The sequence below is a fragment of the Scyliorhinus torazame genome, chromosome 28 (assembly GCF_047496885.1).
Source record: "Scyliorhinus torazame isolate Kashiwa2021f chromosome 28, sScyTor2.1, whole genome shotgun sequence".
NCBI classification, from domain to species: domain Eukaryota; kingdom Metazoa; phylum Chordata; class Chondrichthyes; order Carcharhiniformes; family Scyliorhinidae; genus Scyliorhinus; species Scyliorhinus torazame.
In genome coordinates, this window is record NC_092734.1 from 24,061,701 (window position 1) to 24,078,870 (window position 17,170).

Below are 17,170 nucleotides of genomic sequence, written 5' to 3' on the forward strand. Positions count from 1 at the left end.
TACAAGCCATGATGACGGCGCCGTTGCCGTTCTCACCGAAGAAATACACCACAAGCCCGGTGGTGGTGGCTACTCTGAAAATTTGGGGGCAATGGAGACGGCATAGGGGAAAGACAGGAGCCTCGGTGTGGTCCCCGTTAAGAAATAACCATAGGTTTGCTCCGGGGAGAATGGATGGGGGATTTGGAACATGGCAAAGAGCAGGAGTAACACAATTGAGAGATCTGTTTGTAGATGGGACGTTTGCAAGTCTGGGAGCGCTGACCGAAAAATATGGGTTGCCTCAAGGGAATGCATACCGGTATATGCAACTGAGGGCTTTTACGAGGCAACAGGTGAGGGAATTCCCGCAGCTCTCGACGCAGGAGGTGCAGGACAGAGTGATCTCAAAGACATGGGTGGGGGACGGTAAGGTGTCAGACATATATAGGGAGATGAGAGACGAGCGGGAGATTATGGTAGATGAGCTGAAAGGGAAATGGGAAGAAGAGCTGGGGGAGGAGATTGAGGAGGGGCTGTGGGCTGATGCCCTAAGTAGGGTAAACTCATCGTCCTCGTGTGCCAGGCTAAGCCTGATACAATTTAAGGTGTTACACAGGGCGCATATGACTGGAACACGGCTTAGCAAATTTTTTGGAGTAGAGGATAGGTGTGCGAGATGCTCGAAAAGCCCAGCGAATCACACCCACATGTTCTGGTCATGTCCGGCACTACAGGGGTTTTTGGCGGGGGTGACAAAGGTGCTTTCGAAGGTAGTGGGGGTCCAGGTCGAACCAAGCTGGGGGTTGGCTATATTTGGGGTTGCAGAAGAGCCGAGAGTGCAGGAGGCGAGAGAGGCTGATGTTTTGGCCTTTGCGTCCCTAGTAGCCCGGCGCAGGATACTGTTGATGTGGAAGGAAGCCAAGCCCCCGGGTGTGGAGACCTGGATAAATGACATGGCAGGGTTTATAAAGCTGGAACGTATTAAGTTTGTCCTAAGGGGATCGGCTCAAGGGTTCACCAGGCGGTGGCAACCGTTCGTCGAATACCTCACAGAAAGATAGAGGGAATGGAAAAGAAGAAGACAGCAGCAGCAGCCCAGGGGGTTGGGGGGGGGGGAGTGGGGGAGGAACCAGAGGGATTCTCAGGGATGTTAATATATAAGTATAATATGTATAGGTTGTTGTTATAGATAATTGTATATTGGATTGTTAAAACATATTTGTGGAGAATATTTATCTGGGACAAGGCAGTTGCCATTTAGTTTTGTTTTTGTTTTTGTTTATATATTATTTATTTCTTGTTTATAAAACTGGCCATTGTTATTTATATTGTTATATTACTGTGTAAAGGATACACAATGTACTGTTATGGTTGGCCAAAAATTTTCAATAAAATATATTTAAAATAAAAGAGAGATAGAATGATGCACAATTTATGTGCGTGTGTATTGAGAGTTCTACCAAAGGGGAATTAAACATCTCCAGGCCAGATAAACGAACGCGAAAGCAAAATACAAGCTCACGATCCCCTCATTATGTAAAGACGTAGCGTACATAACTGCTGGGGGGTCGGGAGTCACAGATAGGCCAGACCGGGTAAACGTGGCAGATTGTTTCCCCGAAGGACATTAGTGAGCAAGTAGTTTCACGGGGGGAGGAAACTGTGTGGAACCCCTGGGGGCGGTCTGCCCGACAAGGACTGCATCATGTAAATATCAAGAGTACAGAAATGGCATTGAGGTAGCACAGAGTGGGATGGAGACGAGATGAATTCTACTGCAGCAGAAACAGAAAATACAGGTCTGGCAGCATCTGTGGAGAGAGAAAGCTAACGTTTCGAGTCTGGACAACTCTTCCGCCAGAACTGGAAAAAAGGATGGGATTTATACTGTCGGGGGTGGGGGGGGTGGGGGGTGGAGAGCAGTAAGGGCTGGATAGAGGACTGGCCCTAGGTGGAGGCTAGGAAGAGATTGACAAAGATGTTGTGGACAAAAAGACAAGGGGAATGTAAACGGTGGTGATCGCGGCTAAGAAGGGCGCTGATAGTGGCGCATTGAGAGATCGGTATATGTTAATGGATGAAGAAAGGGAAGCGGTGTGTCAAAGCACAACGTGGATCAGGGAATGGCTTGCCCTAGTGGGGGGAGTGGGAGCGGTGGAAGATGGTGGCAAGGGAAAAGCAAGATGGAAAGATCTGATTTTGATTTCTTTTTCGATTTGATTTATTGTCACATGTACCGAAGTACAGTGAAAAGTATTTTTCTGCAGCCAAGGGAACGTACACAGTTAATCAACAGAGTACATTGATAAATGGTACATTGACAAACCGTGATTGGTTACAGTGCGGAACAAGGGGCCAAACAAAGCAAATACATGAGCAAGAGCAGCATAGGGTACCGTGAATAGTGTTCTTACAGAGAACAGATCAGTCCGAGGGGGAGTCGTTGAGAAGTCATGTAGCTGTGGGGAAGAAGCTGTTCCTATGTCTGGATGTGCGGATCTTCAGACTTCTGTACCTTCTGCCTGATGGAAGGGTCTGGAAGAGGGCAAAGCCTGGGTGGGAGGGGTCTCAGATAATGCGGTCTGCCTTCCTGAGGCTGCGGGAGGTGTATACAGAATCAATGTGAGGGTCGCAAACTTATGTGATGCGTTGGGCTGAGTTCAGTCTCCAGTTTCTTGCGATCTTGGACCGAGCAGTTGCCATACCAGGCTGTGATGCAGCTGGATAGGATGCTCTCTATAGCACGTCTGTAGAAGTTTGTGGGAATCGATGCAGGCATGCCAAATTCCTTTAGCTTCCGTAGGAAGTAGGAAGAGAGATGAAAAGGGGGATGGAAGAATGAATCAATGGATTCAGTGATAGAAATAAAAATGGTGTGAAGGTGGTGAAGGGAGTTCATAGTCTGAAGTTGCTGAACTCAAATGTTAAGTCCGGCAGCTGTAATGTGCCTAATCTTAAGATAGGGTGTTGATCTTTTGCTGAATTCTATTGCACTTACTGTAATTTCCACGGTGAAATGTTTTGTAAGATACTTTTATAAATTGTGCGAATCAAGTTTAATAGAGAATCACAGATTCACACAGTACAGAAGAGGCCCTTTGGCCAGCGGGTCCACACTGATGCATGAAAAACACCTGATCGGTCCACCTAATCCCATTCGCCAGCACTTGGCCCATAGCCTAGAATGTTATGACGTGCCAAGTGCTCATCCAGGTACTTTTTAAAGGATGTGAGGCAACCTGTCTCTCCCACCCTCCCAGGCAGTGCATTCCATTCGTCACCACCCTCTGGGTGAAAAACATTTTCCTCAAATCCCCCTTAAACCTCCTGCCCTTCACCTTGAACTTGTGTCCCCTCGTAACTGACCCTCCAACTAAGGAGAACAGCTCCTCCCTATCCACCCTGTCCAGGCCCCTCATAATCTTGAACACCTCAATTAGGTCGCCCCTCAGTCTTCTCTGCTCCAGTGAAACCTCTCTTCATAAATTAAATGTTCCATCCCAGGCAACGTCCTGATGAATTTCCTCTGCATCCCCTCCAGTGCAATCACATCCTCCCGATATTGTGGCGACTAGAATTGCACACAGTACTCCAGCTTGGCCTCACCAACGTTCTATACAACTCCAACATGACCTCCCTGCTTTTGCACTCTATGCCTCCCTATAAAGGCAAGTGTTCCATATGCATCCTTCACCACCCTATTAACCTGCCCTTCTGCCTTCAGAGATCTGTGGACAAACACTCCCAAGAACTTCCCAGTGTCTTGCCGTTCTTTGAATACTTCCTTGTCACCTTGCTCCTTCCAAAGTATTTAACTTCACACTTTTCAGGGTTAAATTCCATCTGCCACTTTTCTGCCCATTTGACCATCCGGTCTATATCTTCCTGTAACCCAAGACACTCAACATCACAATCGCAAGGTTCAAATTGCTCAGATCTCTTTCCCAGATGGCCAGGACTATTGCCTATGACGTATGAAATGATTTTTTCCGATAACTTTTTACATCTAGCACCTATCACTTGATGGTGCCTAACTATTGTTTTTTTTTTGTGCAATCCCAAAAGTAGTTAGATGGCGAGGTTACTGACCTGCCTCAACTTCTTCAGGACTGGGTGCTCCCGGAGAGAATTCTGCAACACGTAATCCATTAAAGGATCTCCTTTCGCACCACCGTGACTCTTAAAGGTTTTGAGCGATGATTCGTGCATAAAACACTTTCTTCCTACCAAACAGAAGTCATGTTACACACAACACGAAGAATTCATCCAAAAGAAATCCAAACCATTAAAATGTAGAGCCATCAAGCGCCCTTTGTGTAACTTTAATATTTGTACAATAAAGCAAACAACATGCTTGAGATAAAAAATAATCACGGGACGACTTCCGGGTGCGGCGATGACCAGCTGAGTCGCACGTTTCGGCAGCTCCCGGTGAAACGGACTTTTGGGCTCTTGATAGGAGCCCCAACGGCAATTTTGACGGCTAAAAACACTGTGCGGTAAACCAGAAGGGAATCCCCCCCGGATACGGATGAAAAAAGGAGGAGAAAGTGGCCGGATTGCAGTGGATCCTTTAGAACAGCGGCAAGGAAGGCAAGCAAAAACCAAGATGGCGTCGGAAGGTGGCAGTTTAACATGGGGCCCTGAACAACAAGAGTTCTTGAAATGCTGTGTGGAAGAGCTCAAAAAGGAAATGAAGAAAGAGCTGTTGGCCCCGATACTACAGGCGATCGAAGGGCTAAAGGAGGAACAAAAGACCCAGGAGCGGGAGCTTCGGGTCGTGAAGGCAAAGGCAGCCGAGAATGAGGACGACATACAGGGCCTGGTGGTGAAGACGGAGATGCATGAGGCACATCAGAAACGATGTGTGGAAAGGTTGGAGGCACTGGAGGACAACGCAAGGAGGAACAACTTGAGGATTCTTGGTCTTCCTGAAGGTGCGGAGGGAGCGGACGTCGGGGCATATGTGAGCACGATGCTGCACTCGTTAATGGGAGCGGAGGCCCCGGCGGGTCCGTTGGAGGTGGAGGGAGCATACCGAGTGATGGCGCGAGGACCGAGAGCAGGAGAAATTCCCAGAGCCATAGTGGTGAGATTCCTCCGTTTTAAGGATAGAGAAATGGTCCTTAGATGGGCAAAGAAAACTCGGAGCAGTAAATGGGAGAACGCGGTGGTCCGCGTTTATCAAGACTGGAGTGCGGAGGTGGCGAGAAGGAGGACGAGCTTTAATCGGGCCAAGGCGGTGCTTCATAAAAAGAAGATAAAATTTGGAATGCTGCAACCGGCAAGACTGTGGGTCACATATCGAGGGAGGCACCACTACTTTGAGACGGCGGATGAAGCGTGGACTTTTATTGTGGAAGAAAAACTGGAATGAGCGGGTTATTAAAAAGAACGTTGGAACAAAGTGGTGGGGCGAATGTGGGGGGGCGAAGAGGGGGGTTAAAAAGGGGGGAAAGAGGAGTTTTATGTACTAATCCTGCGATGTGGTAACTTTTCTCTCTTCCACAGGTGGTGATGGGGGGAGGAGGGGAGGTGGAGGAGATGGGGCGTTGGCCATTGGGGGCGGGGCCAAGGGAGAAGCGCGGGCTTGGTTCCCGCGCTATGATAATCATGGCGGGAATAGAGAAGCAGGAAGGAGGGGGCGTCGCACGGTGCGAGCCGAGGTCACGGGGGGAAGCCGAGGTCGGCCAGAGTTTGCTGACTTCTGGGAGCAACATGGGGGGAGTAATTACGCTAGCGGGGGATCTAGCGGGGGGGGGGGGTGGGAGGGGGGAATTACTGGGTTGCTGCTGCTGGGGAGAGGGGGGAGCTGGTCTGGGAGGGGATGGGCGGTGGGGCACCGCCTGGGGGAGATACAGCTGCGTGGGAACCGGGTGAGGAGCTGGAAAAAGGGGATGGCTAATAGACAAGTAGGAAGCCCCCCAACCCGGCTGATCACGTGGAACGTGAGAGGGCTGAACGGGCCGATAAAGAGGGCACGGGTACTCGCACACCTTAAGAAACTTAAGGCAGATGTGGTTATGTTACAGGAAATGCACCTGAAACTGATAGACCAGGTTAGGCTACGCAAAGGATGGGTGGGGCAGGTGTTCCATTCGGGGCTAGATGCGAAAAACAGGGGGGTGGCTATATTAGTGGGGAAGCGGGTAATGTTCGAGGCAAAGACTATAGTGGCGGATAACGGGGGTAGATACGTGATGGTGCGTGGCAAACTACAGGGGGAGACGGTGGTTTTGGTAAACGTATATGCCCCGAACTGGGATGATGCCAATTTTATGAGGCGGATGCTAGGACGCATTCCGGACCTAGAGATGGGAAAGCTGGAAGGAGGCCGGCAGCAGCCAAGGTACTTGAAGATTTTATGGAGCAGATGAGAGGTGTAGACCCGTGGAGATTTAGCAGACCTAGGAGTAAGGAGTTCTCGTTTTTCTCCTATGTCCATAAAGTCTACTCGCGAATAGACTTTTTTGTGCTGGGAAGGGCGTTGATCCCGAAGGTGAGGGGAACGGAGTATATGGCTATAGCCATTTCGGATCACGCTCCACACTGGGTAGACTTGGAGATAGGGGAGGAAACAGGAGGGCGCCCACCCTGGAGAATGGACATGGGACTAATGGCAGATGAGGGGGTGTGTCTAAGGGTGAGGGGGTGCATTGAAAAGTACTTGGAACTCAATGATAATGGGGAGGTCCAGGTGGGAGTGGTCTGGGAGGCGTTGAAGGCGGTGGTTAGAGGGGAGCTGATATCAATAAGGGCACATAAAGGGAAGCAGGAGAGTAAGGAACGGGAGCGGTTGCTGCAAGAACTTTTGAGGGTGGACAGACAATATGCGGAAGCACCGGAGGAGGGACTGTACAGGGAAAGGCAAAGGCTACATGTAGAATTTGACTTGCTGACTACGGGCACTGCAGAGGCACAATGGAGGAAGGCACAGGGTGTACAGTACGAATATGGGGAGAAGGCGAGCAGGTTGCTGGCACACCAATTGAGGAAAAGGGGAGCAGCGAGGGAAATAGGGGGAGTGAGGGATGAGGAATGAGAGATGGAGCGGGGAGCGGAGAGAGTGAATGGAGTGTTCAAGACATTTTATAAAAAATTATATGAAGCTCAACCCCCGGATGGGAGGGAGAGAATTATGGGCTTTTTGGATCGGCTGGAATTTCCCAAGGTGGAAGAGCAGGAAAGGGTGGGACTGGGAGCACAGATCGAGGTAGAAGAAGTGGTGAAAGGAATTAGGAGCATGCAGGCGGGAAAGGCCCCGGGACCGGATGGATTCCCAGTCGAATTCTACAGAAAATATGTGGACTTGCTCGCCCCGGTATTGACGAGGACCTTTAATGAGGCAAAGGAAAGGGGACAACTGCCCCCGACTATGGCTGAAGCAACGATATCGCTCATCTTAAAGAAGGAAAAAGACCCGCTACAATGCGGGTCCTATAGACATATTTCCCTCCTAAATGTAGATGCCAAGATCCTGGCCAAGGTAAAGGCAATGAGAATAGAGGAATGTGTCCCGGGGGTGGTCCACGAGGACCAAACTGGGTTTGTGAAGGGGAGACAGCTGAACACGAATATACGGAGGCTGTTAGGGGTAATGATGATGCCCCCACCAGAGGGGGAAACGGAGATAGTAGTGGCGATGGATGCCGAGAAAGCATTTGATAGAGTGGAGTGGGATTATTTGTGGGAGGTATTGAGGAGATTTGGTTTTGGAGAGGGGTATGTTAGATGGGTGCAGCTGTTGTATAGGGCCCCGATGACGAGCGTGGTCACGAATGGACGGGGATCTGCATATTTTCGGCTCCATAGAGAGACAAGGCAGGGATGCCCTCTGTCCCCATTATTGTTTGCACTGGCGATTGAGCCCCTGGCGATAGCGTTGAGGGGTTCCAAGAAGTGGAGGGGAGTACTTAGAGGAGGAGAAGAACACCGGGTATCTTTGTATGTGGACGATTTGTTACTATATGTGGCAGACCCGGCGGAGGGGATGCCAGAAATAATGCGGTTACTTGGGGAGTTTGGGGATTTTTCAGGGTATAAATTGAACATGGGGAAAAGTGAGTTGTTTGTGGTGCATCCAGGGGAGCAGAGTAGAGAAATAGAGGACCTACCGTTGAGGAAGGTAACAAGGGACTTTCGTTACCTGGGGATCCAGATAGCCAAGAATTGGGGCACATTGCATAGGTTAAATTTAACACGGTTGGTGGAACAAATGGAGGAGGATTTCAAGAGATGGGATATGGTATCCCTGTCACTGGCAGGGAGGGTGCAGGCGGTTAAGATGGTGGTCCTCCCGAGATTCCTCTTTGTGTTTCAGTGCCTCCCGGTGGTGATCACGAAGGCTTTTTTTTAAAGGATTGAAAAGAGCATCATGGGTTTTGTGTGGGCCGGGAAGACCCCGAGAGTGAGGAAGGGATTCTTACAGCGTAGCAGGGATAGGGGGGGGCTGGCACTACCGAGCCTAAGTGAGTATTATTGGGCCGCTAATATTTCAATGGTGAGTAAGTGGATGGGAGAGGAGGAGGGAGTGGCGTGGAAGAGATTAGAGAGGGTGTCCTGTAGGGGGACTAGCCTACAGGCTATGGTGACAGCCCCATTGCCGTTCTCACCGAGGAACTACACCACAAGTCCAGTGGTGGTGGCTACACTGAAGATTTGGGGACAGTGGAGAGGGCATAGGGGAAAGACTGGAGCCTTGGGGGGGTCCCCGATAAGAAACAACCATAGGTTTGCCCCGGGGGGAATGGATGGGGGATATGGAATGTGGCAAAGAGCAGGAATAACGCAACTGAAAGATCGGTTTGTGGATGGGAAGTTCGCGAGTCTGGGAGCGCTGACCGAGAAATATGGGTTGCCCCAAGGGAATGCATTCAGGTATATGCAACTGAGGGCTTTTGCGAGGCAACAGGTGAGGGAATTCCCGCAGCTCCCGACACAAGAGGTGCAGGACAGAGTGATCTCAAAGACATGGGTGGGGGATGGTAAGGTGTCAGATATATATAGGGAAATGAGGGACGAAGGGGAGACTATGGTAGATGAACTAAAAGGGAAATGGGAAGAAGAGCTGGGGGAGGAGATCGAGGAGGCGCTGTGGGCAGATGCCCTAAGCAGGGTAAACTCGTCGTCCTCGTGTGCCAGGCTAAGCCTGATTCAGTTTAAGGTATTACACAGGGCGCATATGACTGGAGCACGGCTCAGTAAATTTTTTGGGGTGGAGGATAGGTGTGCGAGGTGCTCGAGAAGCCCAGCGAATCATACCCATATGTTTTGGTCATGCCCGGCACTACAGGGGTTTTGGATGGGGGTGACAAAGGTGCTTTCAAAAGTAGTGGGGGTCCGGGTCGAACCAAGCTGGGGGTTGGCTATATTTGGGGTTGCACAAGAGCCGGGAGTGCAGGAGGCGAGAGAGGCTGATGTTTTGGCCTTTGCGTCCCTAGTAGCCCGGCGCAGGATATTGCTAATGTGGAAAGAAGCCAAGCCCCCGGGGGTGGAGACCTGGATAAATGATATGGCAGGGTTTATAAAGCTAGAGCGGATTAAGTTTGTTCTAAGGGGGTCGGCTCAAGGGTTCACCAGGCGGTGGCAACCGTTCGTCGAATACCTCGCAGAAAGATAGATGGAATGGAAAAAAGAAGGCAGCAGCAGCAGCCCAGGATGAAGGGGGGGGGGGGGGTGGGAGGGGGGTGGGGGGGGGGGGGGAAGGAGGAACCAGAAGGACTCTCAGGGTTGTTAATACTGTATAATACGTATAGGTCGTTGCTACAGATAATTATATATTGGACTGTTAAATTATATTTTTGGAGAGTGTTACTTGTGATAAGGCAGTTGCCAATTAGGGTTAGTTTTCATTTTTGTTATTTATTATTTATTCATTTTCTGTTTATAAAATAGGTCATTGTTATTTGTGTTGTTATAATATTGTGTAAAGGATGCACAATGTACTGTGTTGGTTGACCAAAAATTTTCAATAAAATATTTTATAAAAAAAATAAAATAATCACGGGACTGGACAGAATGAGGGAAACTTTTGCCACAGAACAGGAAGCTCCGGGCACTAATACAAAACCATACCCAAATAGAGCTATTTAATTAATAGATTCCAATTAGTATCACATATCTGTACTTTCCCCAGAGCCCTGTAATATTTCCTTTCTCAAAGACACATCAGCAGGTCTGGCAGATTCCGTGGAGAGAAAAACTGAGTTAACGTTTGGAGTCTATAGAGCTGAAGAAGAGTCATCCTGGACTCAAAATGTTTGAGGGCGGTATGGTAGCACAGTGGGTAGCACTGTTGCTTCACAGCTCCAGGGTTCCTGGTTTGATTCCCGGCTTGGGTCACTGTCTGTGCGGAGTCTGCACGTTCTCCCCGTGTCTGCGTGGGTTTCCTCCGGGTGCTCCGGTTTCCTCCCACAGTCCAAAGACGTGCAGGTTAGGTGGATTGGCCACGGTAAATTGCCCCTTAGTCTCCAAAAAGGTTAGATGGGGTTACGGGGATAGGGTGGAAGTGTGGGCTTAAGTGGGGTCTCTTTCCAAGGGCCGGTGCAGACTCGATGGGCCAAATGGCCTCCTTCTGCACTGTAAATTCTATGATTCTATGCTGGGATTTTTCCAGCATTTTATGTTTTTATTTTAGCTTTCCAGCATCTGCAGAATTTGTTTTCACATTATATACCGGACTGGATTCCTCTTTCCCCCAACCGTGTGTCCCCCAATTGCGCGCCGGTAGGTAGGACACCGTTAATTCTGCTGTCTAAATGCGCCTGTCCCTCGACAACTGCGCCTTTGCCAGATTTAATTGACTAATGTTATGAAGTGAAGGTAAACCCGGGCTCAGAACTGGCCGGGAAACTGCACCAAACCTGTCAGCGAATTATCTGAACCTTGCAATCAGGACTGTGACTCGTCCACTAATCTCTATGGGAATACACTGATAAAAGAGTCAGAAAAATATAAAGTTTGAAATAAAACAAGGAAAGTCTTTTTCACTTGAGCGATTGCTCCTGAACATTCATGCACTTTCTGGTGTAGCCCAGAGTGTACCTGGGTATCTGACCCATCACAAGATCAGAACACAGAAGAAGGAAAATAACCAAAATAACTCCAGGCAACAGTCTGATGGCACAAAGTAACAGAAAGAAAGCTGAATTGTGGGAGAGGCCTCACTGTTTACAACCAGGCCCTCATTTGATCTCTGAGCGTTTTAATGTTCGCAGAGCTACGCCTGCTGTTGCGCTTGCTTGCGGGCTCTGACATCTTTATTATTTTATGGGATATCACATTTGTTGCCCATCTCTAATTGCCCTCAAACTGAGCGGGCCAGTCTGGAGTCACAGACTGGGTAAGGATGGCTGATTCCTTCCTCTGGGGGACATTAAATAATGAACCAGATGGGTTTTTTGAAAGAAAAATCACAGTCAACATTAGACTTTTCGTTTGAGGTTTCTACTGAATTCAAGATGTGGAGATGCCGGCGTTGGACTGGGGTGAGCACAGTACGAAGTCTTACAACACCAGGTTAAAGTCCAACGGGTTTGTTTCGATGTCATCTGCTCCTTCCTCAGGTGAATGAAGAGGTATGTTCCAGAAACACGTATATAGACAAATTCAAAGATGCCAAACAATGCTAGGAATGCGACCATTAGCAGGTGATTAAATCTTTACAGATCCAGAGATGGGGTAACCCCAGGTTAAAGAGGTGTGAATTGTATCAAGCCAGGACAGTTGGTAGGATTTCCCAGGCCAGATGGTGGGGGGTGAATTTAACCTGGTGTTGTAAGACTTCGTACTGTACTGAATTCAAGTTCACTGGAATTCCAACCCTCCTGGACCCAGTGAGAACACTGATGTCAACTCTATCCTAACTTAACCAGGGGTCAGACATCAAAGGCTGGGGTGGGGGAGGGTGGAGACGGTGACAGAGGGAGAGGGGATTTGCTACAATGTGTATCCAGGCTGCCAGCACTGTTACACTTACCCAGCAATAGTCCAGCGGTGAATGTGACTCCGAGTGCAGCGGCAGCAGCCAGCAGCGCGTCCTTACTGAAGCCGGACATCTCCCCACTCTCCGATGCGCCTCTCCTCCGGGAGCTGCCTCCACGCCGACAGAATAAGGCAATTGCACCGCAGAGGAAGCAAGTTTGGAGACCGCCGGAAGGGGCAAACCCACTCTGCAATGAAGCACTCTTCGGAAGCCGGCAAGTGACATCTGGGGGGCGGAGGAACTGCACTTCACTGTCAACACTGCACAAAACGCACAAGGCTGCTTGTGTGGGAGGCTTTGCCAAACTATTTTAAAGGTGCCATACCTCACTGAGGAAAGCCCTTCTCCCAGGACACACCTCTATTGAGGGGGCCCACTGGAGGGGCTTATCCATACCCTGGTGTGTCTGTGTGTGGCCAAGTTGTTAATACCCACCTCATGCCCACTGCTTGGCTTCGAGGTCAACTGAGAAAGGGCAGATATTGTTACCTTTGCCACCATCTAGGGTAGCACGGTAGCACAAGTGATTAGCACTGTGGCTTCACAGCACCAGGGTCCCAGGTTCGATTCCCCGCTGGGTCACTGTGCAGAGTCTGCACGTTCTCCCTGTGTCTGCGTGGGTTTCCCCAGTGTCATGATATTCAAACACACACATCATGATGGACACATCAACAGACAAATCAGAGCACACAACACCACAACCAATCACACACAAGGACAGCAACCACATAAAAGCACGAGCACGACACCTAGTGGACAGTAGGTCTGGGGACAAAGACACGGACAAGACCTGTTACAAGATCACAAACAGGGAATCCCCACGTGCAGAGTATCAAGACAAAACTGTACATAGAAAGTTTAAATAAAATAGCGTTGTACCATATACAACCGTGTTGGCTCATCTGTGTGTCAGAACGCCCAACACCACATGGTACAGGAGTGGATCGATACCTGCCAACTAACCTGCCATTCTGGACATGGACCGCACCGACAAACCGCAGCCGTTGCAAGTCGCGGGGAACCTAGGTACCAATTGGAAGCTCTTCAGGCAGCGATTTGACCTGTACATCCGAGCCAACAAAAAACAGAGTGCCTCGGATGAAACGAAGATTGCAATGCTCCTCTTCTACGCAGGTCAGCACGCCCTCGACGTCTTCAACTCACTGGTGTTCGAAGAAGGCGAAAACCAATCCAAGTATGACACGGTCATCCTCAAACTGGACCAGCACTTTAAGGTTGAAGTGAATGAAAGTTTTGAAAGATACCTCTTTCAGCAACGCCTGCAAGGTAAGGAGGAGCTTTTTCAACCCTTTTTGACGCACCTCCGAATTCTAGCGCAGTCCTGCGGTTACGGCAGCACCACAGAGTCCATGATCAGGGACCAGATTGTTTTTGGCGTTGCCTCTAGTGGCCTACGCCAGCAGCTTCTTAAAATAAAAAGCCTCACCTTAGCGTCTGCTGTGGAAGCCTGTGTCCTCCACGAGAATGCAACCTGCCGTTTTGCCCGATTTCAGGCGTCCGAGTTGGCACGGAGGGGGTCCCCAGCCGTCGAATCGGCAAGCCAGGCCGCCCACGACGCCGAACGCATCCAGGCCGTCGATTACTTCCCGACCCACGGCCCGGACGACAGCGGCCACTTCCCGCGCTTTTCGCGGTCTCCCGCGCTGGTGCGCGCCAAAAATAACGGCCACATCGAGGGACGCACTGCGCAGGCGCGCCCACCACAAGATCGCACTGCGCATGCGCAGTGGCGCAACGAACGCCGTGACATCATGACGTGCGGCAATTGTGGAGCTGTACACTTAAAAGGGCAATGTCCTGCTAAAAACCGACAGTGCCTCAGATGTGGCAAGATGGGCCACTACGCTGCCCACTGTCGTTCGGCTCAACCCATGGATCCTGCACATCCCCGACAATCTCGCAGACAAGTCAGGACCGTCCAGCCCACACATCAAGACTTCCAGTTAAGTGATGCAGATGACCAGGATGCCTTCCGCGTTTCCGTCATCGATGTCAACAAGGTCAATGCCATCAATCCAGCCGATGAGTGGTGTGCCACCCTGACGGTCAACCGATCGCGCGTCACCTTCCGTCTGGACACCGGCGCATCCGCCAACCTGATTGCATATTCTGCATTCCAGGCCATGAAGGTCAAACCACCCATCACGCCATCCCGGCTCAAGATGGTTGATTATAACGGGAACGTCATCCCGTCCATAGGATCTTGCCAGCTACAGATAACTCACAAGATGCACACGGCCACACTCCCCTTCGAAGTTGTCGGCTCATCAAAAGACTCGTTACTGGGCGCACAGGCGTGTAAGGTCCTTCATCTGGTACAGCGCATTATGTCTCTCTCTCCAGATGAGATATCCGACTTCCCGGATGCTGAGTTCCACGCAAATCTCCATTCCCTCCTTGCTCACAACCAGGAGGTTTTTGAAGGCATGGGGACATTGCCATACACGTACAAGATTCAACTCAAACCGGACGCCATCCCTGTCGTTCACGCACCTCGCAGGGTTCCTGCGCCACTCAAAAACCGCCTCAAGTTGCAGCTGCAGGATCTTCAGGACCAAGGGGTCCTATCCAGGGTCACGGAGCCCACGCCATGGGTCAGCTCCATGGTCTGTGTAAAGAAGCCCTCTGGCGAGCTCCGCATATGTATAGATCCTAAAGATCTTAATAACAACATCATGCGGGAACACTATCCCATCCCGAAACGAGAGGACCTCACCAGCGAGATGGCGCAAGCCAAAATATTTACCAAATTGGATGCGTCCAAAGGATTTTGGCAGATCCAATTGGACCCGGCCAGCCGAAGGCTATGCACGTTCAACACCCCTTTTGGCAGATTCTGCTACAACCGGATGCCATTCGGCATCATTTCAGCATCTGAAGTTTTCCACCGCATTATGGAGCAGATGATGGAAGGCATCGAAGGGGTACGTGTATATGTGGACGATATCATCATTTGGTCCACCACTCCGCAGGAACACATGCATGGTCTACGACGTGTCTTCACCCGCATACGACAAAATGGCCTGCGTCTCAACCGCGCCAAGTGTGCCTTCGGCCAGATGGAGCTGAAATTCCTCGGGGACCACATCTCACGATCAGGGGTCCGTCCCGATGCAGACAAAGTTAGCGCCATCACAGCCATGCCACGACCGGCTGACAAGAAGGCTGTCCTAAGATTCCTGGGCATGGTCAACTTCCTTGGGAAGTTCATTCCCAACCTGGCTTCTCATACAACAAATATGCGCCATCTCGTAAAAAAATCAACAGAATTCGACTGGCAGCAATCGCATCAGCTGGAATGGGAGGAGCTCAAGCACAAACTGGTCACGGCACCAGTGCTGGCGTTCTTTGACACTACTCGCCCTACAAAGATCTCAACAGACGCTAGCCAATCTGGTATTGGAGCGGTACTCCTGCAAAAAAACAGCACGTCGTCATGGGCCCCGGTTGCATATGCCTCACGAGCCATGACCACTACCGAACAGCGCTACGCGCAAATAGAAAAAGAATGCCTGGGCTTGTTAACTGGACTGGACAAGTTCCACGACTATGTGTATGGCCTGCCACGATTTACGGTTGAAACTGACCACCGCCCCCTGGTCAACATCATTAACAAAGACCTGAACGACATGACCCCTCGCCTTCAGCGCATCTTACTTAAACTCAGGAGGTATGATTTCGAACTGATCTACACTCCGGGGAAGGATCTCATCGTGGCGGACACGCTCTCCCGAGCAGTGAGCACACCACCAGATGCGGAGGGGTTCGTGCGTCAAATTGAGGCACACGTGACTCTGACAGCAGCAAATCTGCCAGCTGATGATCCAAGTCTGGCCCACATACGCGCAGAGACGGCGACTGACCCCCTTCTGCATCGAGTGATGCGCCACATGACGGAAGGGTGGCTCAAAGGGCAGTGCCCCCAGTTTTATAATGTGCGAGATGACCTTACCAACATAGACGGGGTCCTTATGAAATTAGACAGGATCGTTATTCCGCACAGCATGCGCCAGATGATTCTTAATCAACTACACGAAGGCCACTTGGGCGTCGAAAAATGCAGACGAAGGGCCCGAGAGGCGGTATATTGGCCGGGTATTAATGAAGACATAGCCAACATGGTGCTCAATTGCACAACCTGTCAGAGGTTTCAGCCGGCGCAACCTCCGGAGACGCTTCTACCACACGAGTTGGTGACGTCCCCCTGGGCGAAGGTGGGTGTTGACCTATTTCACGCGCTCGGCAGAGATCACATCGTTATTATAGACTGCTTCTCAAACTACCCGGAAGTCATGCCTCTCCATGATCTGACGTCGTCCGCAGTCATTGGGGCCTGCAAGGAAACATTTGCTCGCCATGGCATTCCAAGGACTGTCATGTCAGACAACGGACCCTGCTTCGCCAGCCGTGAATGGTCGTCCTTTGCCGCAGCATATGGTTTCACTCATGTGACATCCAGCCCTCTACATCCACAGTCGAACGGGAAGGCTGAAAAGGGCGTCCACATTGCCAAGCGGCTCCTGTGCAAGGCGGCTGCTGCCGGATCGGACTTTAACCTCGCCTTGCTGGCCTATCGATCGGCCCCGCTATCCACGGGTCTCTCGCCAGCGCAGCTACTAATGGGTCGCTCCCTCAGGACGATGGTACCGTCCATCCTGGCACCAACAACAGACCATGAGACGGTTCTTCGGAACATGCAAATGCAGCGTGATCGCCAGAAAAGTCAGTACGACACACGAGCGACGGACCTGCCCCCCCTGTCCTCCGGAGACAAAGTACGCGTCCATCAACCGTATGGTGGCTGGTCAGCACCGGCCGAAGTCCTCCGACATGTGGCTCCCCGCTCGTTCCTGGTTCGCATGCCGGATGGTTCAGTGCGTCGCCGCAATCGGCGCGCCCTTTGCCGACGTCCACGCTCGCAGCCACACAGTACGCACACGCCAGATCCTCAACAGGCTTCCGAGGATGACTTTGTGGAGCTGCCGCAGATCACGCCCTCTCCATCGCCACCCATGGCCATGCTTGCACATCAGCCGGTGGTTCTTGACCCACCCTTGAGGCGGTCAACCCGAACTCGTCGCAAGCCCATTAGACTGGACTTATAACACCGTTCATATGTCTAACAAGTTACACAATTTTATATGATAACCTGTTGTTGTTTATCGTTCCAGATATCGTCTGACT

General features: G+C 50.7%; 1 protein-coding gene across 1 annotated transcript in view; it reads right to left on the reverse strand.

Annotated features, from left to right (window-relative positions):
- Positions 1–12,161, reverse strand: part of comtd1 (catechol-O-methyltransferase domain containing 1) — a 53,181-nt gene extending 41,020 nt beyond the window's left edge. The window contains exons 1-2 of the mRNA XM_072491659.1: positions 11,960–12,161; positions 4,072–4,205 (exon numbers count right to left, since the gene is read on the reverse strand). Coding sequence (XP_072347760.1) covers positions 4,072–4,205; positions 11,960–12,038 — 213 coding nt within the window. The 5' untranslated portion in view covers positions 12,039–12,161. The remainder of the gene's footprint in view (positions 1–4,071; positions 4,206–11,959) is intronic.
- Between the last annotated feature and the right edge of the window lie 5,009 nt (positions 12,162–17,170).